We start from the raw sequence: 22,660 nt of genomic DNA, 5'->3' as shown, positions 1-22,660 counted from the left end.
TTCTCTAGAAGCTGGGTCTACAGGTGTGCACCACCTCGTTGGGCAAGGTGGCTTTTCTTGTCATTCCTGTCATTGAAGCTGAGGCTGAGGAAAGGAAGCAGGATTGGGGGAAATGTCCTCTTTTTGTGGTCACCTGCTCCCTAAATGCCAGCTGAATATGAAAAGCATTCCAGCTTCTCCAGAAAGCCCTGGCCCTGCTCATTGTAGTTGCAGGTCAGTGCTGGGGGAGAGTTGGGAAGCAGCACACACTGTAACCAGGGCTGCTAGAGAAGGAAGAGCTGGAGGCAGGCACAGGGCCTGGGAACCAGGACCCAGCAGAAAAGACCCGGGAATGCAGAAGAGCTGCAGCCACGGGCAGCCAGAGGCCTAGAGGGAAAAGGCTACAGAGGAAGCTCTGCTTCTCTTTATTGCATGCTGGGTCCTAAACCTGCTAAACCACACTTCCAGGCGGCGGCAGCAATGGCTCCTTGGTGTCCATGGTGATCTTCTCTGGAGCATCACATTTGGGGATCAGGGGTGACAAACCCAAGGCAGGAAACTGGCATCTAATACTTGTTCCGGATGTGTGTGGCTGGTGGGTGGTGGAAATGCTGGTCTGTACTTAGTGTACAACAGGTTCTGCCAACTTCCGGACTCGCGCAGAACACTGTGCTGTCAGAGCAGCCGGCTTGACTTTAAAGGCATTGGGGTCGTAATATACCAAGTTCACAGGAGCCCTGAAATAGGAGAAGAAATCCACCTGAAGTGGCATGGATTCCAGAGACAACTGGTGCCCTCCCCAAGACTCCCCACGTGGTAAGCACTGGGACATTAGCCACCCGACTGCCATGGCTTTCATGAAGACTCACAGCAGTTTGAAAGAGTGAGCTGAGGCTGAGTGCCACAGTACATGCATGGAATTTAGCCCTTGGAAGGCTGTGGTAGGAGGATTCCGAGTTCAAGACCAGCCTGAACTACGTTACTGAGCAAAAGCCTTTCAAAAGCAAAGGCTGGAGATCAAGCACAAGTCCCATAACTTCTCAGCAAGCACCCTCCCCACCTCAAAAAAAAAAAATCTATGGCCAAATCCACATGTGTCTGTCAGATTGCAAAGCCTCTGCTTTTTTTCAATACTGAGATTGCAAGTCAGAGCCTCAGACTTGCTGGATAGGTGCTCTACCTCGTGAGCCATAGCCCTGGCCCATGTTGCTTTGCTCATTTTTCAAATTGGGTCTTGTTTTTTGCTCCAGGCTATCCTGAGTAGCTAAAGTGACAGGTGTGCACCTTCGTACCCAGCTTTTCTTTCCTTTTTTGTTTTTGGTGGTGGTGGTGTCTTTGTTTTGTTTTGGCTAGTCCTGGGGCTTGAAGTCAGGGCCTGAGCACTGTCTCTGAGCTTTTCCTCCAGGCAAGCATTCCACCACTTGAGGCACAGCACCACTTCCGGCTTTTTCTGTGTACATGGTACTGAGGAATCAAACCTAAGGCTTCATGAATACTAGGCAAGCACTCGACCACTAAGCCACATTCCAGGCCTTACACCCAGCTTTTAATTGGCTTTTGCAAAAACTTATTCTCAGAGCTAGCATCAAACACTGATTCTCCATAGATGTCTTCCGAGTAGTCGGGATTACAGGCATGAGCCACTGCATCTGACTCCACCATTTCACTTAGATAAGCAATGTCATATTCATACTTAGGGAACTATCATAGTAGATGTAACCAGTGAAAACAATATTGCTTTTGCTGTTGCTGCTAATTGCATTTGTTTTTCTTTCTGCATCTCTTCCCTGGCCTGACGAGATTAACCTTCTCACTCGTCATAAACCTTCCTGGCCCACACTGGCCTTAAACCAACATACCTTGAATTTGGATTGGCAAGCTCCTGAATTCTGGGAGATATTTTTGAGTGGGTAGCAGCATGAGACACTGGCCATCTGGCATCCCGGGCAGGTAGATAATCTGGATGAAGGGTCTTGGACTTGGCTAGGTCTCTTGTTCGACGGCTAGGTACGGCCATTAGGAGAGAAGGAGCAGTGAGTGAAGGTGTCCATGAGGCAGACCACATCTTACGAGATCCACGTGTCACCCACTTTACCATCCGAATACCTCTGTGACCTAAAGCCCACGCCAGCATGGGACTCACCTGGGCTTTAAACCTTTCTCCTGGCTCTCTGTTGTTCTCATGGCTAACACACAGGCAGGCCCTTCCTCCCTGTGTCCACAAGGCCTGCAGGATCTGGATTGCTTTTGTACTTTTCTGGTCTCATCTTATTCCCCTCCTTCCCCTTCACAGGGCCTCTCTGGTTCACCTCTGTTTCAGGACATTTGTGCTTGCTGGTCTTGCTGAAAATCCTATGTTGTGGTTTGGCTGCCTCTCAAAACATCAAGTTCTCAAAGAGATCTTCCTGACCAGCTAAATAAAATGGGTTAGGCTTTCTGATATGACTTTACAATCGGGTTTTGTTGTTGTTGTTGTTGTTGTTTGCTTGTTTGGGCTATGTAGTTCAGGTGGCCTTCATGCATGAGCCCCTGCCTTCTAAATGTGAGATTGTAGACATACACCATGCAGTTCATAGCAGTTGTCTGCACCTGAGTCGGCTGCCTGATGTCTTTGTTTATGTCTCTTCTCCCCATGAGCATATTAGCTGATCAGAGGGAGGTACTGGGTTCCCAATAGCTAGTGCACACCCTGGAACTGTGTGTTGACCCACTGTTCCTTTGCGGGCTAAATCTGCCGTATTGCCTTTCTGCCATTTACAAGATACTCCCTGATGAGACCTTATTGTGGGGTGGGAGGGGGGAACTAGTATATACAGTTGATACTGCTTGGCAGCCCCAAAGTGTTCCGTATTGAGCTGGGGCATGTAAGAGTACGATTTTCAGAGCACAATCCCTTTGTGCTTAAAAAAAAAATTAATCCCAGCAGTAAAAGATGTCTATAATCTCAAATCCTCATGTTAAATACATACCCAAAACCTGAGAACAAAGTCATTTTTCTGCAAATGCAAACAGACTCTCTCCATGAGATTTTCTTCTAGAATAATCTTTTTTCATATAGGCTTGAACAGCCAACCCTTGGGTTCCTAGACAGGGGGAACTGGTCTTGCCTCCTCTGGCAATGCAATCAGGATATTTACTGAAAGCCCAGCTGGGACAGGGCACAAGGCTGGCACCAGATCTAATGGAAGGGATGTCAGGAGAAGGGAAAGGGAGGGAAGCCACTGACCATGTCAGGCTCTGTGGGAGGAGCCATGTCACCTCACCTCACAACAGAGATACCATGTCTTCCTTACCTCACACTTCCTCTTGTGTCTCCACCATCCCTTTACTCCGTGCTTCCCCCAGCTCAGTGACACACACTGCTCAGGAGCCTGAGACTGAAGGAGCTGGAGCCCAGGGGTTTCAGATCAGCTTGGTCAAAACAAAGAGAATTCATCTTAGAAAAAAAAAGTCAAAGACCAAGGAGAACTGAAACAGGGTGGACTGAAGCATGGCTGGGGGGGGAGGGGGGGTGGGGGAAGAGCACCTACTTAGCAAGCACAAGGCCCTAAGGGTTAATCCAATGAGGTTTTTCCTTCCATTGTGCTCTGTGATGTAGATATTAACTTTAGTCTGAAAGTCTTATTAGTGGAAATTTAGAGTAGCTAATCAACCTTGGTCCTTGCATTTGACATAACAAGAATTCAGGCAAGTCTCCGTTATAGTAAAAATGATGAGAAAATTTCATTAGGGAAAAAATGTGGCAGAGAAAGGAAATTACATGTCATGATGCTATAGGAAGATGGAGCCTTAGCTCATCTTCAGCCATGTTCAGGATACAAACCTGGGCACTGGGTTGAATACAGGAAGAATTAGGGACAAGGGGACAAAGGTTTGCAAAACTGAAGATAGGTTACAGCTGGCTGGCTGTTATCTCAGTTCTCATTCTTCTAGGCCTTGGAGACTTGGTCAGCGTGTGAGGGAGCAATCTGGCTCCCATGAGATAACTTTCACAGGCTCCAGGGTACAGCTGGGTCTTTATCAGTGTTTATTTTCATCTGGGAGCTATTTGGCCTGCAACACTCTACTGTCCACAAGATGTTATAGTCAGTCCTGTCTTTGCTGCAGTGACTATGAGAGAATGCCTTAGAATAATGACAAACACAAACAGCATGCACAGAAATCAGGGATTACTCCTGCTTTCAGCTTAAGGACCCTTTTGTCAGCATCAGGCTCTGTTATAAATATACTTTCAATAGACTTTCTAGAATGAGAGCAGCGCCATTAGGCTTGGTAGTTTGAGTATTTATGGAGACTGCCATGAAGCAATTCATATCACTGTGTCCAGTCTACAGGATTTTGGAAGACCCACAGAGGAAAAGATCAGCATGACTTTCAGGTAAAGGTGAGGTTACTGGTTCACAGATCTGTACTTTGGGTGAAAGGGAGTAGGCTAGGACAAAAGTGTCTATGGAAAGATCTAGATCAAGAACTGTGTGGAGGGCTGGAAAGGTAGCTTAGTGATAGAGTAGAAGAAACTTGGGACATGTGAAAGGGTATTGATGTATGTGAATTAATGCACCTTCTATATGGCAAATATCATGTAACCCTTTTATTAATTATAATAAAAATATATTAAAAAAAGAAAAGAAAAGAAACTTGGGAGTGTTATATTCCAGCCATTTTGGGGTCCTCGAACCCCCAGCAAAGGAGTAGCTAGCACTCAGTGACTGGAGCTAGGAGTCAGTTTAATAGCAGCACAGGGGCTACTCTCCACCTTCAGGCTGACAGAGAGCTGCCTTGGCCTTCCGTGAGACTGAGCTTTTAAAAGAGAGCACCACCTCCAGGTGATCCTGCTCACTAGGAAAACACTACACCCCCGTGGTCACCCAGTGTAAGTAGTTTTACATAAAACAGAATTAGACAGCTAATCCTGACAGGTTACTACAAGGAACAGTGCCCAAACCTTGACTTTAAATATAATAGGCTTTAGAATGCGAATACTCTTCTAATAGGGTCTCACTATGTACCCCAGGCTGGCGTCAAACCCCCTGCTCAATTCTCCTGCTTCTGCCTCCTAAGTGTTGGAATATATAAATAGGCATGTACTGAATCAAAAGGAATCATTTGGGGGCCGGGAGTTTGGCCTAGTGGTAGAGTGCTTGCCTGGCATGCACAAAGACTCAGATTCAATTCCTCAGTAGAATATATACAGAAAAAAAAAAAAAGTGGTGCTGAGGCTCAAGTGGTAGAGCTCTAGCCTTGAAAAAAGCCCAAGGTCAGTGCTCCCGCTCTGAGCTCAAACCCAGGACTTGCAAAAAAAAAAAAAAAAAAAGAATCATTTGTTTGACACACGCATTAATCAAAAACATTCCTAAGAGCAAGTAAATGTTTCACTTCTTTGAAATAATTTATGAAAACCAGCCAGCATTCAGTGTTACAGAACTAAGGCAGTCTTCTAAAAGCTAGTTGAGCAAATCTCTACTTGGTGATATCTACTCCCACCTAGTGGAAATGAATTGATATAAGTACAACTTCAGTTTTATGCACTATGGCTTTAGTTTGGGGTTTTTTGCAGTCATGAGGCTTGAACTCCTGGGTGTTGCTCAAGGCTAGAATGAGCCACAGCTCCAGTTCCACTTTTCTGGCAATTAATTGGAGATAAGAGTCTCACAGCCTTTTCCTCAGATCTCAGCCTCTTGAGTAGCTAAGATTACAGGTGTGAGCCACCAGTGTTTTGCTTGGCTTTAGTTTTCAAATGGCTCTTCTTTTTTCTCCATAGCTATGAAATAGTTATAAATTCCAATTTTTAGTTTTATTTGTTTGTTTAGGTCACAGAGCTTGAACTTCAGACCTAGGGACTGTCCCTGAGCTCTTAGGCTCAAAGCTAGCAACCTACACGTTTAAGCATCAGCTCCCCTTCCAGTTTCCTGGTGGTTAATTGGAAATAAGAGTCTCACAAGGACTTTCCTGACCAGGCTAGCTTCCAACCGAAATCAGATTTCAGCCTCCTGAGTATGTAGGATTATAGGTGTGAGCCACTGATATTCAACTTTAGTTGAGGTTTTTTTGGTCCCCCCCCAATAAAACCCCAGGCCCTGTGCCAGCTCAGACGTACCTCCATGGGAAGGTCTGTGCCCCTCACTGTTCCTCAATGAACAGTTCTTGCCTGTTGACAATGGACTCTAGCCTATTCCGTTTCTGTTTTCCATTTTCTTAACATTTCTTAACCCAAGGGAGGAAAAGTCCCAGGAGTAATTGGGTCCCCTTCACTGCCTGGCCAACTCTCATCGAGCCTTTTACCTTCTCTTTCTGAGGCCTTTCTCCATTGGGAGTGCAGAGTCCACAGAGCTTACTTTTGGGCTAAACAGCTGCCAGACATGATGTCATAGACGTTGCCTATGTAAACAGCACAATGCCTTGTGGCCACCCCACATGACTTGAGGATCATAGTTTAAAGCCAGCCCCAAGCAGAATCTCCAATAAACGACTCAGAAAAAGCTGGAACTGGTGCTGTGGCTCAAGTGGTAGAGTGCTAGCCTTGAACACAAAGAGGCTTAGGAACAGTGTCCAGGCCCTGAGTTCAAGCCCCAGGACCTCCCTACCATCACCATCAAACAACAAACAAAAAATTCATGAAACAATCTGAGTGCTGATGGCTCACACCTATAATCCTAGCTAGTCATAAGGGTAAAATCTGAGGATTTTGGTTCAATCCCAGCCCAGGCAGGAAAATCCATGTGACTCTTATCCCCAAGTAACCGCTAAAAAACTGGAAATAGAGCTGTGGTTTGAACTGGCAGAAGGCTAGCCTTGAGTGACTGTGCCCAGACCCTGAGTTCAAGCCCCACAACCACTTTAAAAAAAATTCAGGCGGGCGTGATGGCTCACACCTGTAATCCTATCTACTCAGGAGGCTGAGATCTGAGGATCAAGGTTCAAAGTCAACCTGGGCAAAAAAGGACCTGAGACTCTTATCTCCAATTAATCTTGATAATGGGAAGTGGGGCTTGGCTCAAGCCTAGGGCGATAGCCTTGAGCTGAAATGCTTAGAGACAATGCCCAGGCCCAGGGGTAGGGTGGTAGCCTTGGGCCAAAGAGCTCAAGTCCCATGACCCACCAAAAAAAAAAAAAAAATCCAAGCCTAAGAGTTTGGCCTAGTGGTAGAGTACTTGCCTAGCATGCACAAAGACCTAGGTTCAGTTCCTCAGTATCACATACATAGAAAAGCCAGAAGTGGTGGTGGCTCAAATAGTAGAATGCTAGCCTTGAGGAAAGCCCAAGAACAGCACTCAGGTTCTGAGTTCAAGCCCCAGGACTGGCAAAAAAAAAAAAAATCCATGAAACTAAGAAGTGGGAGAGAGTTTCTCATAATGCTTTCATTTTCCATGGTGGTATAGGAGTTTGAACTCAAGAGCCTCAAGCTCTCATTTGGCTTTTCCCATTCAAGGCTGGCACTCAGTATTACCTACACACATAGCATGAGAGGACAGCAGTGTGTCTCTAAGGAAATGATGACCAAGATGAGGCCATGGGATAGTATGTGGGGGTAAGTGAATGGGTCTACACATAGAGGCAGAAAAGTGATTTTTGAGCTGAATAATTTCTGCCTCACCCTAATTGGGTTACATTTGAAGACAGGATGCCAGTGGGCCAAAATTTCCTCTTGAGGTGAGGGAGCTAGGATGGCTGCAACAGTGATCTGTGTCTGGAATGATTTAAGAGTTGAAGAGTTGAAGGGAGGACCAGAGGATCCCTTACACTGAAAGTGGGTCTTTGTGAAGGAGCATGTGTATACGTAACAGTTTTCCAACTGTATCTATCCCCACAATTCATTGTTATGACAGCAATGAATGCAACACATAAATGACACCTTAATGACAGGCTTCTCCTAAAAGTTCACTTAAGGACAGACAAGTGTAATACTGTACAGGAGCCATTGAGTTTTATTTTGCTGAGCAAGCATCTTGTCATTGTTCTCAGGCACAGGCTGCCCACTTGTCTGGCCCTTTAGACACTCATTTGTTTGTTTTTGTCAGTAGTGGAGCTTGAACTCTGGGCCTGGGCACTATCCTTTAGCTCTTCAGCTCAAGGCTACTGCTCTACTACTTGAACCATAGTGCCATTTCTGGTTCTCTGGTGATTAAGTGGAGATAAGAGTCTCACATTTTTGGGTGCCAGGGCTGGCTTTGAACTACAGTCCTCAGATCTCAGCCTCCTGGGTAGCTAGGATTATAGGCATCAGCCACCAGCACCAGCCTATTAGTATTTTTTGATCGTCTCAAGATGAGTATTTAGGAGAGGTCATGAGGTGGGCCTTGGGCAGGGGAGGATTTCTGGGCCAGTCCTCCCAGACTGACAACCAACATCCAGTTTTACCTGCTTGCCTCACATTTGCCTGATAAATGACACATTCTCCACTGGCCAGCATAGTTGACTATAGCCCCAGGACAAACGGTAAAAGGAGTGAAAAGAAGGAGAGCATAAATTTTGGAACAAGTTCTTCCTCTGCCAAGTACTGGTGGTTTGTGCCTGTAATCCTAGCTACTTGGAAGGTTGAGATCTGAGGATTGAGGTTCAAAGCCAGCTGAGGCACAAAAGTCTGTGAGACTCGTATCTCCAACGAACCACCAGAAAACCAGAAATGGCACTGTGGCTCAGAGTGGTAAAGTACTAACCTTAAGCTGCCTTGCTCAGGGACAGGGCCCAAACTCAGAGTTCAAGCCCTACAACCGACAAAAGAAGGAACCCCTTTCTTGATTTCCCCTAATATAGAGACCCCTTTGAGGCCCCTCTTCCATCCCCTATAGGCATTTCTCATCTTCATGACAAAGGAGTAACTTGACTCTCAAGCTGGGGGCTGTAAATTCCCTGATAACAGAGCTCAGATTACTAGAACAGCTTAACTGGGTGGTTACCAGAATTCCTCCCCCACCCTACTCCCTTCACCTGCCAAGAAACTCCCTCCCTTTCCTTTGTAGTCAGAGCAGTGCACCAGAAGCCCACTGAGATGGTAGGTCAGCTCAAACAGCAAAGGTGTCAATGGTTGCCCCAGCCATCACTCAAGTATGTTGAGATTCCATTGGTCACCTGTGCATGGCCAAGCCCAACCACATGGCTGGTGGCCTGTAAAAGTAGCCTATCTGATTAGACGGGGCTGCTCTCTCACTCACATCTTAGAGATGGCCCTGACCAGTCAGTATGATTCTCCATGCTAGGTGCAGAATAAAACTGTTTAACTTACGCTTTTGTGTCAGACTCATTCCTTTGATCACGGACGCTAATATTGGGGGACTGGACCCTAATACTTTTTCCAGAAAAACCTGGACACTCCTTTCGTATATTAGCTTCCCATTCCATCATTTCTTTTCTTTCTTTTTATTTTTTTTTCTCCATTCATCCATTTTATTTTTCCATTGAAACAGGGTCTCTCCAATCCAGCCCCAAACACTAGGTCTTCCTACCTCCACCTCCAGAGTATTCCAGGTAGGGTCTATAAATTCCCCAGCATCCAAGTTGACTTGCAAGTCTACTTCTATACTTGACCAAGAATAAAACTTCTTAGCCAGGAGTTTGGCCTAGTGGTAGAGTGCTTGCCTAGCATGTAGGAAGACCTGGGTTTGATTCCCCTGCACCACAAAGATAGAAAAATCCAGAAGTGGTACTATGGCTCAAGTGATAGGGCTCTAGACTTGAGAAAGCCCAAGGAAAGTTCTTAGGCCCTGAGTTCAAGCCCCATGACTGACCAAAAAAAAAAAAAGACTTCTTAACAGGTCAACTGGCTCGGTGTCATTAATGGTTACAAAATCAGAGCTTCAAAAAGAACTCAGCTTTTGGTTAAATATTGGTAACAATTCGGCATTGGGGCACATTTACAGATCAGGAGCAACCACAAAATCTCCAACCCCTTGGTAGTAACTGAGGAGAAGTTCTGCCCTATTGGTGACAGACTGGGGGTTCAGAGGTAAAGGAACAGTAGGGAGACTTAGAGTAAGGGAAGGAAGGATTCAAGCAAAAACCTGATAATTTCACTCTCCCTAGTCTTCTCAACCTACACACAGCAAAAAGAGAATACAAATAAGCCATCATGGATAGCTCATGTCTTAATCCTAGCTTGAAGGCAGCCCAGGCAGAAAGTCCCCATGAGAATCTTATCTCTCATCACCAGGAAACTGGAAGTGGAGCTATGGCTAACGTGGTAGAGTTCATGTCCAGACCCTGAGTTCAAGCCCCACAATGGGCCCCAAAATAAGTCAGGCCCCACAGCCCACACAACAGTCCAGTCTATTAAATCATTCAGGAACTTCTCAATGAGTAAACCCCCTGCAAATCCGAGCCCACCTGGGAACTTGAATAACCAGGATCTTTTCTGTGTCCCTGCCATCTACAGATATTCTGAAAAGTAAACTCTGAGCAGATCTCTAGTCAAAATGCTCATCTCCCCTCCGTAGCTTTCACAGTGACTGCATGCTTACAGAAACACTAATAACAGATTCCAGCCATTCATCTTCCTGAGACATTCCTGTAGGTCCCAGTCAGCCCTACTCTGCCTTGCTCTCTGAGCCATTCTCTCCAGAATTGCTTCCCCTTCTCACCAATTATCCGTGGCTGGGGCAGGTTGGCCATCTAAGGGAAACAGGCCCACAAAGGAGCCGTGCGTGCATGGGTGTGTGTGGGGTGGGGGTGGGGGTGTGGGGGGGTGTGGTGTGTGTGCAGGGCCCTAGTTTTTTTTTTTTTTTTTTTTTTTTTTTGCACACGACTCTATGACTTTGAGACCCATCTCCACTTTCAGCTTTTTCTGGTGGTTAAATGGGAAGTCTTAAGGACTTTCTACCCTAACTGGCTTTGAACTTTGATCCTTAATTCAAGTCTCAGTTCCAGCTCTCCCCCCAACACACACACACACACACACACACACACACACACACACACACACACACACACAAGCACACACACGAACACATCTGAGAGCACACTCCATATGTAAAGGTTTCACTACAAATTCCAAAATGGGCTGGGCGTGGTGGCTCACACCTGTAATCCTAGCTACTCAGGAGGCTGAGATTTGAGGCTCAAGGTTCAAAGCCAGCCTGGGCACAAAAGGACTTGAGACTCTTATCTCCCATTAACCTCTAGAAAATGGGAAGTGGGGCTTAGCTCAAGCGTAGGGTGGTAAACTTGAGCAGAAGAGCTCAGGGACAGTGCCCAGGCTGAGTTCAAGCCCCATGACCCACAAAAAAAAAAAAAAAAAAAAAAGGACATTCCTACTTTTTAGGAACTTAAGTTTAGCAAGAGAAGAGTGAGGAAATATATTACTATATGATCAACGCTATGGGTCAAATTGTCTAGGAAAAAAAAAATGTTGGCCCTTTACATTGCTTTGCAGACATGCAGATCTAGAATACAAACAGACCTTTGACCATTTGTCAATCTCTGCTGACCGGTACAACAGAAAGCCTTCCCCCAACTGCCCAGAAATGGGATTGCATCTAATTCCTTTGTTACAAGTTAGTTTAGTATTTGCCAGTTCCTGACTAATTCCTGACTAACAAATGATGTCATTGCTGATTCCTTTAGGTTTAAAGAGATAAACACCTTGTAAAATGTCAGAACACATGTTCAAGATTGCTTGAATCTGTACTTTCCCAATTGCAATCTTAATTAGCCCCTAAATAAATGTCATTTTCAGCTGGGCACTGGTGCTCTCCCCTGGAAAAGCTACCTACTCAAGAGGCTGAGATCTGAGGATTGTGATTTCCTTGACAGGAAAGGCTTAGAGACTCTTTGTTTTTGTGCCCATCCTGGGACTTGATCTCAGGACTGGATGCTGTCACTTAGCTTTTGTGCTCAAGGTTAGTATTCTGCCACTTGAGCCACAACTCTACTTCTGCCTTTTCGCTAGTTAATTGGAAATAAGAGTCTCAGAATTTCCTGCCTGGAATGGTTTTGATTCTCAGATCTCCATTTTCTGAGTAGTTAGGATTAGAGACATGAACCAGAAATAGAGCTGTGGCTCAAGTGGTAGAGCACCAGCCTTGAGCAAAAGAACCAAATGACAACACCCAGACTCAGTTCAAGCCTCAGTACCAGGCTCACACCTGCAATCCTAACTACTCAGGAGGCTGAGATCTAAGGATTGAGGTTCAAAGCCAGCCAGGGCACAAAAGGACCTGAGACTCTTATCTCCAATTAATCCCTAGAAAATGGGAAGTGGGGCTTGGCTCAAGGGAAGGGTGGTAGCCTTGAGCTGAAGAGCTCAGTGACAGTGCTCAGGCAAAGTTCAAGCCCCATAACCCACAAAAAAAAGAGAGAAAGAGAAAGAGAGAAAAGAAAAAAAGAATAATTTCCTTTGTTCTCAACCTAATTGATTTTATTCTGCATTGGTGTTTTCCAAATACCAAAAAGTCCAGGATGGTCATACAAACCTGTAATCTCAGCAATTGGGAGTCTGAGGTAGGAGGATTAAGAGTTCAAATCCAACCCTGACTGTAGAGGAAGACTCTACAGAAGAGGGGGGAAACATACCATGGAAAGCCCTCACAGACTTGGGGATCTTGGAAGAGGAAAGGGGAAGGACATCCTAGGTGGGCAGAATAGTCTGAGAAAAGACTGGAGAGAGGCTTGGCCTACTCAAGGAAGAGCAGCAAGTCAGCTCTCCTGGAGGGTAAAGGTATCCTGGGCGTTCTCTGATGGTTCAGGAGCCCTGGGACCAGAGCTTAGGGGCGTGCTAGGAAGTCAGGCCTGACACTCTTGGGCAGAAGACAGCCCTCTGTGGCCTAGTGATGCAGTGGACGGGGGAGGCCCTCGCAGGGTCAAACACATATAGGAGCTAAGTCGTAGCTCTTGCATGAGGAAGCAGCCAGAAGGATGCTAGTTATCCAGATGAGAGTGTGTTCGGCTGAAGCTAAACGGACGACTGTCATTGGAGCGACAAGCTTTATCTCTCTAGTTCTATGGAATTTGAACACGTTTTGGTTGTCCTTTGGCTCAGGATGTCACACAAAGAAGCAATGATGGGATGGGGTCACTTAGGGCTTCAGTCATCTGAAGAATGGACTAGGAAAGGACCCACCTGTTTAAAATTAGTATACAGAGGCCGGGAGTTTGGCCTAGTGGTAGAGTGCTTGCCTAGCATGCACGAAGGCCCAGGTTCGATTCCTCAGTACTACATACATAGAAAAAAAAGCCGGAAGTGGTGCTGAGGCTCAAGTGGTAGAGCTCAAGCCTTGAGAAAGTCCAAGGACAGTGCTCAGGCCTGAGTTCAACCCCCAGTACTGTCAAAAGAAAAACCAAAACATTACATCATAGCTCTTCAAGAGTCTGGGATCTGAGTCTGCTCATGGCAGCTTGGGCAGGAGAACCCAGGAGACTCTTATTTCTAGTTAACCACTGAAAACTGGAAGTGGCTCAAAGGGGTAGAGTGCTAGCCTGGAATGAGGAAGCTCAGGGACAGCGCCTAGTGCCTGAGTTCAAGCCTCACAACTGAGAAAAACAAAACAAAAGTTCTCTCTTGAATCTGTAGGTAGACAGGCCTCCGCAGCCAGTTAGCTAAGAGGCGTCAGTTCTTATCACGGAGGCCTTGCTATGTGCTGCTCATAGCATGGTAACTGGCATCCCTCTGCCCCCCAACAGTTGTAGCCAAGACAGAGGAAGAAAAAGGTGGAAGCCACAGAGTCTCCTTTTGCATGATAATGTTACAGGCTTAGCTGCCAAATTGTTTTTGTTTTTGAAAATAATGCTTAACCTGCTCGACCACCCGCCAGTGGTTATGACCACCTGAGTATAGTCTCGTCCTTGTGGTTATTGACTGTGGGCATCATAAAGTGACATCTTACGACAGTGACTACCCACCTGCATGTGGTGTTTACCCTTTTGTTTGGTCAGTCATGGGGCTTGAACTCTAGGCCTGGGTGCTGTCCCTGAGCTCTTCAGCTCAAAGCTACCACCCTCTTCAGCTACAGCACCATTTCCAGGTGTTTACCTTTAAAAGCTCAGCCCTACTGAAGCATGGAGCTGCTCTCTATCAGCCCGAAGGTGGAAAATAGCCACTGTGCTGCTATTCAACTGACTCTTAGCTCCGTTCACTATGAGTTGGTGACTTCATTGTTGGGGGTTCAGGGCCCTCCAAATGGCTGGGATACTACACAGTAGACTCTGGACAGAATGGAATATACAAGAGGATGGGGGATGGGACTGTGGCCTAGTGGTAGAGTGCTTGTGTACCATTGCAGGAAGTCCTGGGTTTGATTCCCCGGTACCACATACATAGAAAAAATTGGAAGTGGTGCTGTGACTCAAGTGGGAGGGCTCTAGCCTTGAGAAAGCCCAAGGACAGTGCCTAGGCTCTGAGTTTTAAGCCCAGGACTAGCAAAAAATGAAAAAAAAAAAAAAAGCCAGAAGTGGAGTTGTGTCTCAAATGGTAGAGCACAACTCTTGAGCACAGAGGAACTCTGAGACAGAGCCCAGGCCCTGAGTACAAACTCCAGGACCACCAAAAAAAAAAAAAAGTAAGGCCCTTAGTTCAAGCCTCAGTACTGTCACCAAGGAAAAAGATACTTTCTTGTGTGGTCAGACTTTCTGTGCTCCTTGAGTCTTGTGCACTTAATGACAAGTTAAAAGTATATTTTATATAGCAATTAATCTATACACTCACAAAATATAACCGAAAAAAAGCCTATTTCTTTGATTATTTTGATGCTAGAGGTCAAACCCAAGGCCCCAACACATATTGGCAAGAGCTCTACTACTGACTACACAGAAAGTCACGAAGTACAAGGTTTATGAAAATAATACCTATCCTGATTATGCACTGTATTCTCATTCAGATGTGTATAGTGCTAGGGATTAAACCCAGAGCCTATGTATACTACATCGAAGTTCTACCATGCTTACTATGAAGTGAGATACATTCTAAGGTGCTAGATTTTTAAATTCTCAGTCTAATAATTAGAAACATATATCCTCAACAAGGTATTTTTTTGTTTATTGTTCTCTTTTCTTTTTTTCTTATTGGTTCATTTATCTGTCTTTGGGAGAGTAATCAGAGGCACACAGAAACAGAGAGACCCTTTAAAAAAAAGACCTGTCAGGGCCGAGAGTTTGGTCTAGTGGTAGAGTCTTTGCCTAGCATGCATGAAGACCCGGGTTCAATTCCTCGGTACCACATACATAGGAAAAAAGCCGGAAATGGTGCTGAGGCTCAAGTGGTAGAGCTCTAGCCTTGAGAAAGTCCAAGGACAGTGCTCAGGCCCCGAGCTCAAGCCCAGGACTGGCAAAAAAAAAAAAAAAAATCTGTCCTTAATGTACTATGTTATCTCTCATCTCTTTTGCTATCCCTTGGTTATCTCATATTGTTACAGTATTTTACCTTGTTAGCTGATATATTGTATATATGCTTATTTGGTTATTTGAAATAGGATAGGGAAGGGGACAAAACAAGATGGGGGTGAGGGTTGGGGGAGGGAAATGGGGACCAAGATATGAGAATGGGTATCAATGTTTGTGAAGTAATGCACCTTCTATCTGGTAAATATAAAGTAACCCTTCTATTAATTACAATAAAAAATATATGGAAAAAAAAAACTAAAAAAAAAACCCCAAAACCTAAAGTTTTAGAGTCATGACTCAAGTGGTAGAGTGACTGTAGACCCAAGATTTGGAATTCAAATTTCAGTACCATAAAAAAAGGCAGAATTTTTTTTAAAACTTCAAAGACATAAAGAACAAGCATGGAGAATACCTTTCATTCCTATCCTATGGCCACCATTGTCCTCAGGAAGTAACCAGTATTACACATTTCTCCCAGGCCTTCTAGAGATAGGGTAGGCATTATCTTAGCTCAGGTAAGTAAAGACTTTAGCATATAGACATCAGAGTTGGGTCCTGAAGCCGGGAAGTCCAGGATAAAGGCATTGGCAGATGTCATGTTGCAGGTTCATTGTGAACAGTTAGAGCCTTGTCCTAGAGCCACTCAGTTGTACATAACAGCCACTCTCTCTGGCTGTGATCTGTCCTGAGTGACTCTATTCACAAAGCGACAATTTTTGCTCCGTTTTAGAATGACTTGACATTTTGTTGGTGTTAATGAATAACCAACTTCCAGTGGCTGGACACACAGAACTTATTTCTTTTATTAGCATATACTAACTGAACGAAGGGATTTCATTGTGATATTTCTGTACACACGATCAAATTCAACCAACCCTTCTGTTACTCTTTCTTTCTTTCTTCTTCTTTTTTTTATTTTTTTGCCAATCCTGGGCTTGAAGACCAGAGCTCTACCACTTGATCCTCAGCACCACTTCTGGCTTCTTTCCATGTATGTGGGACCAAGGAATCGAACCTGGGTCTTCATGCATGCTAGACAAGCACTCTACCTCTAGGCCAAACTCCCAGCCCTCCCCCCCCCTCTTTTTCTTTGCCAGTCCTGAGTCCTGAACTCAGGGCCTGAGCACTGTCCTTGGACTTTCTCAAGGTCAGAGCTCTACCACTTGAGTCACCACTCCACTTCTGGCTTGTTCTATGTATGTGGTACCGGGGGATGGAACCTGGGTCTTCTTGCATACTAGGCAAGCACTCCACCACTAGGCCAAACTCTGGCCCGTCTGTTACTCTTTCCTATCTCCTACTCCCTTAATTACAAGGCAGAAACTAATAAATTAGTCATGGCTAGGGACGTGATTCAAAGTGGTGGTAGAACCTACCAAGTATGAGTCCTCGAATTTAATCTCCAACATTACAAAATAAATAACTGGAGCATGGTGGTTCACCCATACCATCCAAACTACTTGGAAAGCAGAGATTGGAAGGATTGTGGTTCAAGGCCAACCTAAGAAAGAATTCATGAGACCTTCTCAACCAATGAAAACCTGGGCATAATCCAGGAGCCACCGGCTCATACCTATAATTCTGGCTACCCAGGAAGCTGAGATCTGGGGATTGTGGTTTGAAGCCACTCTTACCTCTGATGAACCACCAAAAAGCTAGAAGTGGAGCTGTAGCTAGCATTGTAGTGAGCCATCTTTAGGTGAAAAAGTTAAGGGAAAATGTTAAAGGAAAGAAAGAAAGCTATGGATAAAGATGACAGAAAAATAAACATACAAATGCAAAGAAAGATTGTAACTTTTAGTCCTGAGTGTGATGCCCTAACATTAAGAAGAAAAGTTTAAAAATTCATAATTTGGGGGCCAAGAGTATGGCCTAGTGGTGGAGTGCTTGCCTAGCATGCACAAAGCCTTAGGTTCTATTCTTCAGAACCATATAAACAGAAAAAGCTAGAAGTGGTGCTGTGGCTCTAGTAGTAGAGTGCTAGCCTTGAGCAAAAGAAACTTAAGAACAATGCCTAGGCCCTGAGTTCAAGCCCAGGACTGGCAAATACTCTCTCTCTCTCTCTCTCTCTATATATATATATATATACATAGATAGATAGATAGATAGATATAGATATAGATATAGATAGATAGATAGATATAGATAGATAGATAAATAGATATAGATATGTTATATATATATTACATATATATAGTGTGTGTATGTGTGTGCTGGGAGTAGGACTTGAACTCGGGGCTTGAACTTGTCCCTTAGCTTTTTCACTCAAATAAGGTACTCGATCACAACTCCATTTTCAGCTTTTGATGGAGAGAGTATTCTCATGGAGTTTTATTTCTAGTTGGCTTTGAACCTTGACCCTCTCAGAGAACAGCCTCCCGGGTAGCTAGAATTACAGGCATGGGCCATTGGCTCACCAGGCTTGTGCTCAATTTTTCATAAAGCTCAGGAGATAAGACTGGGGAAGGGTAGCAAATAAATTATCTGCTTTACAGACCTGAGCCTGGTAGGAGAGAGGCAGCAAAGGTTTCTTGGCTGGATCCCCTCCTGCAGGTTCTTCCTGTCCTTGGGACATTTTTCTTGCTCAAATAAGAAGGAAAAGCATTTACCAGTTTTACATGGAGTGCAGAAATTATTCTTGGAATCACTTCCTTAATCCGTGAATTTGTTTTCATGGGGGTTTGGCAAAGGAAGCCAGACCTTCACTGTGACAACTAGAAGAACTTGATTGCTCCCACAGACAGCTGGTTTGGAAAAACTCCTTGCAAGGAAATTTCGAGAGAAACACTGGAGACCTAGCACTGCGTTCTGAAGCCCTGACTAGAGTATCACTAAAGTGCTAAGGGCTAGCAGAGATCCGAAGGTCTGAGTCATGTTCAGGGAATTCTTACAGAACACTAGACAGCAATCAAGTCCAGAAAGTTTTCTGAATGTTAGTGTCTAGTTCACATCTCCCCTTCTCTGTTTTCATTGTCTTTACCTGAGTGTGCTAGTCAAAGACCTGGGCCACCCGGCCTCTTCCTAGCTTTGTTCCTTGTTGGATGGGAGGACAAATAACATTATCTTCATTATACTGTCAAAATGAAGATTCAAGAAGTTTCAAGAAGATTCAGTAGCCAGACACTGGTGGCTCACGCCTGTAATCCTAGCTACTCAGGAGGCTGAGATCTGAAGTTCACAGTTTCGAGACAATGAGTGCAGCTGGGGCGCAAGTGGTAGAGCCTTGAGCAAAGAAGTTCAGTGAGGTCCAGGAGTATCGCTTAGTGGTAGAGTGCTTGTCTAGCATGCATAAAGCCCTGGGTTCATTCCTTGGCACCATATACACAGAAAAAGCCAGAGGTGGTGCTGTGGCTCAAGCTGTAGAGTGCTAGCCTTGAAAAAGTTCAAGGATGGTGCCCAAGCCCAGAGTTCAAGCCCCACGACAGGCAAAAAAAAAAAAAAAGCAGGAAGTGGAACTATAGCTCAAGTGGTTAAGCAGAAGAGCCAAGTAGGGCCGGGAGTTTGGCCTAGTGGTAGAGGGCTTGCCTAGCATGCATGAAGATTGGGGTTTGATTCCTCAGTACCACATGCATGAAAAAGTCAGAAGTGGTGCTGTGGCTCAAGTGGTAGGGCTCTAGCCTTGAGAAAGCCCAAGGACAGTGCTCAGACCCTGAGTTCAAGCCCAGGACCAGCACACACACAAAAAAAGAGCCAAGTAAAGCCAGGGGTGTGGCCTAGTGGTAGAGGTCTTGCCTAGCCATGCACAAAGCTCTGGATTTTATTCCTTGGTACCACACACACAGAAAAAGCCAGATATGGTCCTATGGCTCAACTGGTAGAGTGCTAGCCTTGAGAAAAACCCAAGGTAAAGCCTAGGACTGGCAAAAAAAAAAACACCAAAAAACTTGAAAACTCCAATATGGAGCTTGCACATACATACACACACACACTGCCTAGCCTAGTCCTAGGTATCCTTTAATTTGTGGTTTGCCCTCCAATGCCAATTACCTGTGATCAATTGTGATATGAACAATATTAAATGGGAAATTTCCAAAGTAAATCATTGTAAGTTTGTTTTGGTTTTTTTTTTGTCAGTCCTAGGCCTTGAATTCAGGGCCTGGGCACTGACCTTGGGCTTTCTCAAGGCTAGAGCTCTACCACTTGAGCCACAGCATCATTTCTGGCTTTTTCTATGTATGTGGCACCAAGGAATCGAACCCGGGTCTTCGTGCATGCTATGCAAGCCCTCTACCACTAGGCTAAACTCCTGGCCAATTGTAAGTTTTTAATTACAAATGATTTTGAGAAGCATGAGAAAATCTATGCCATTTCACCCATGACATGAAATCTTCCCTATGTCCAGTGTATCCACAGGATATATGCTATAGCCCCCAGTAACTGAGGTGCCTCCTGTGAAAAAGAATGGGCCATGTTCACATAAATTGTATTTCAGTGGATTGTAACCATTGCTCTATTATTGTATATCATTCATTGCTGATCTCTTATTGTGTATAATTTATAAATAAACTTAGGATAAATATAGATGGATAGGAAAAAGAAAGAATGTTGCATATATAGGAGTCAGTATCTTTTACTGAATCAGGTATCCACTGGGGCCTGTGTTGTGTGTGTGTATGTGTTGCCAGGAATTGAACCCAGGTTCTTGCACAACCACTGATAGCACTAAGATTCTTTTTTTTCTTTCATATATTTTTATTGTAATTAATAGAAGGGTTACATGATATTTGCCAGATAGATGGTGCATTAATTCCCATACATTGATACCCTTTCACATGTCTTGGTCCCCATTTCCCTCCTCCCTACCCCCACCCCTCATCTTGTTTTCCCCCGTTCCCTATCCAATTTCAAATAACCAAATACAAATATACCCGATATATCAGGTAACCAAGTGAGATATTGTAACAATATGAGATAACCAAGGGACAGCAAAAGAGATGAGAGATAACATAGTACCTTAAGAACAACAATCATTCATTATATGGCTTATGTTTCTATATCCTGGAGATCCTTTCATTTAGCGTCCTACTATATGGCCTTTTGTATCAAGGTTTTGCTCTGTTGCAAATCTCTGCTAGGAGAGCCCAAGGTTTCTACTGATTATGACAAATGAGGGAAACCATTGAGCCTAAGTTCCTTTGAGTCTGGCTTATTTCACTTAATATGATCTTTTCTAAGTCTTTCCATTTCCTAACAAATGGGGCAATGTCATTCTTTCTGATAGCAGCATAGAATTCCATTGTGTACAAATACCACATCTTGTTAATCCACTCATCAACTGAGGGACATCTAGGTTGGTTCCATATCTTTGCTATGGTAAATGGTGCTGCAATGAACATTGTTGTGCTGGTGGATTTAGTATGTCTTTGTTTCTGGATGATTGGGTAAATGCCAAGTAGTGGAATTGCTGGGTCATAGGGGAGTTCTATGTTTAGTCTTTTGAGGAACTGCCATACTGCTTTCCATAGTGGTTGAACGAGTTTGCACTCCCACCAACAGTGTAGTAGTGATCCCTCCTGGCCACATCCCCTCCAGCATCTGTTGTTACTAGTTTTCTTGATCCTGGCCATTCTAACTGGAGTGAGGTGGAATCTTAGAGTTGTTTTGATTTGCATTTCTTTTATGACCAGAGATGTTGAGCATTTCTTCATGTGTCTATAGGCCATTTTTGTTTCTTGTTCAGAGAAGACTCTCTTTAAGTCTTTGGCCCTCTTTTAATGGGATGGTTGTTACTTTGGAGATTAGTTTTGGACTGATTCAATTTTTTGAGCTGTTGACATATTTTAGATATGAGGCCTTTGTCTGTTGTATGGTTGGTGAAGATCTTCTCCCACTCTGTAGGCTTCCTAATTAGTTTACTAGCTATGTCCTTTGCCATACAAAAGCTCTGCAGTTTAATGCAGTCCCACTTATCCAGCCTTTCTCTGGTTTGTTGTGATTCTTGGTCCTTATTAAGAAAGTTTCGACCTGTGCCAAGGAGGTCTAGTGTATCTCCTATTCCTTCTTTTAAAGTTTTCAGAGTGTCGGCTTTTACCTCAAGGTCTTTGATCCATTTGGAGTTAATTCTAGTACAGGATGACAAAGAAGGATCCAACTTTAGTTTTCTGCAGGTGCTTAACCAGTTCTGCCAGCACAACTTGTTGAAGAGGCTATCTTTCTTCCATTCTATTTTTTTGGCTCCCTTGTGAAAGATTAGGTGGCCATAGGTCTGTGGTTTAATATTTGGGTCTTCAGTTCTATTCCATTGGTCTTCAGGCCTGTTCTTGTGCCAGTACCAAGCTGTTTTGATAATTATATCTCTGTAATAGAGTCTAAAGTTTGGTATTGAAATTCCTCCTGTGCTGTTCTTTCTGCTAAGAAGTGTTTTTGCTATACGGGGTCTTTTATTATTCCATATGAAATTTTGGATTGCCTCTTCTATTTCTTTTTTTTTTTTTTTTGCCAGTCCTGGGCTTGAGCTCAGGGCCTGAGCACTGTCCTTGGACTTTCTCAAGACTAGAGCTCTACCACTTGAGCCTCAGCACCACTTCTGGCTTTTTTCTATGTATGTGGTACCGAGGAATTGAACCTGGGTCTTCATGCATGCTAGGCAAGCACTTTAACCACTAGGCCAAACTCCCGGCCCCTGCCTCTTCTATTTCTTTAAAAGAATGACATTGGGATGTTGATGGGTATTGCGTTGAATTTGTAGATAGCCCTTGCCAAGATTGTCATTTTCACGATATTGATTCTTCCAATCCAGGAGCATGGGAGGTTTTTCCATTTCCTTAGTTCTACTTCAATTTCCTTTTTCACGATTTTAAAGTTTTCATCAAAAAGGTCCTTTACATTCTTAGTTAAGGTAATTCCTAGGTACTTTATTTTCTTTGAGGCTATTGCGAAAGGAGTTGCTTTCCTGATTGTTGCCTCATTCCTCTCACTGTTGGTGTAGAGGAAGGCAGTTGATTTTTGAGGGTTGATTTTATAGCCTGCTACCCTTCCAAAGTTTTGAATCAGCTCAAGGAGCTTGGGAGTAGAGTCTATAGGATTCTTTAAATACAGGATCATGTCATCTGCAAAGAGGGAAGGTTTTACTTCCTCTTTCCTTATTTGGATCCCCTTTATGCTTGCTTCTTGCCTTATTGCACTGTGATAGCACTAAGATTCTATAAATGAACATTTATCAAATCTTCTAGCTAATGATCTAAACTCATTCTTCTGGATATTAATCTCTGTTTCTGTCTCTGTCTCTGTCTCTCTCTGTCTGTCTCTCTCTGCCTCTGTCTCTCTTTGTCTCTCTGTCTCTCTCTTTCTCTTTCTCTCTTTGTAAGTCCTGGGGCTTGAACTCAGGGCCTGGGCACTGTCCCTGAACCAATTTAGCTCAAGGCTAGTATGCTAC

The 22,660-nt window shown here is 44.2% G+C and overlaps 1 protein-coding gene across 2 annotated transcripts; it reads right to left on the bottom strand.

Moving 5' to 3' along the window:
* Nucleotides 1-388: 388 nt before the first annotated feature.
* On the bottom strand, nucleotides 389-6,326 carry LOC150055726 (sperm microtubule associated protein 2-like). 2 transcript variants are annotated; one of them, XR_016537456.1, is made up of 4 exons: nucleotides 6,262-6,314; nucleotides 3,273-3,390; nucleotides 1,839-1,982; nucleotides 389-716 (listed from the first exon to the last, which is right to left on the bottom strand). XR_016537456.1 is itself a non-coding variant. In XM_090344063.1 (3 exons), the coding sequence occupies exons 1-3, from the start codon at nucleotides 6,285-6,287 to the stop codon at nucleotides 602-604; spliced, it is 285 nt and encodes a 94-aa protein (XP_090200189.1). In that variant the 5' UTR covers nucleotides 6,288-6,326; the 3' UTR covers nucleotides 389-601. The 2 variants fall into 2 exon arrangements, 1 of the variants encoding a protein (XP_090200189.1); XM_090344063.1 differs by lacking the exon at nucleotides 3,273-3,390 and having other exon boundaries at nucleotides 6,262-6,326.
* Nucleotides 6,327-22,660: the final 16,334 nt, after the last annotated feature.

Source organism: Megascapheus bottae, chromosome 13 (assembly GCF_031878675.1).
Source record: "Megascapheus bottae isolate mThoBot1 chromosome 13, mThoBot2.hap1, whole genome shotgun sequence".
NCBI lineage: Eukaryota > Metazoa > Chordata > Mammalia > Rodentia > Geomyidae > Megascapheus > Megascapheus bottae.
Note: the sequence above shows the minus strand (reverse complement) of the source record. Positions and strands in the feature narration are given on the sequence as shown.

Excerpts from the sequence above, each read along its gene's own strand:
- LOC150055726 (XM_090344063.1), bottom strand. The coding sequence starts at position 6,287 with ATGGAGAAAGGCCTCAGAAAGAGAAG. Across the intron at positions 1,983-6,261 it reads AAAGGCCTCAGAAAGAGAAG|CCGTCGAACAAGAGACCTAG; the intron begins GTAAAAGGCTCG and ends GGCCGTACCTAG. Across the intron at positions 717-1,838 it reads CTTGCCAATCCAAATTCAAG|GGCTCCTGTGAACTTGGTAT; the intron begins GTATGTTGGTTT and ends CTCCTATTTCAG.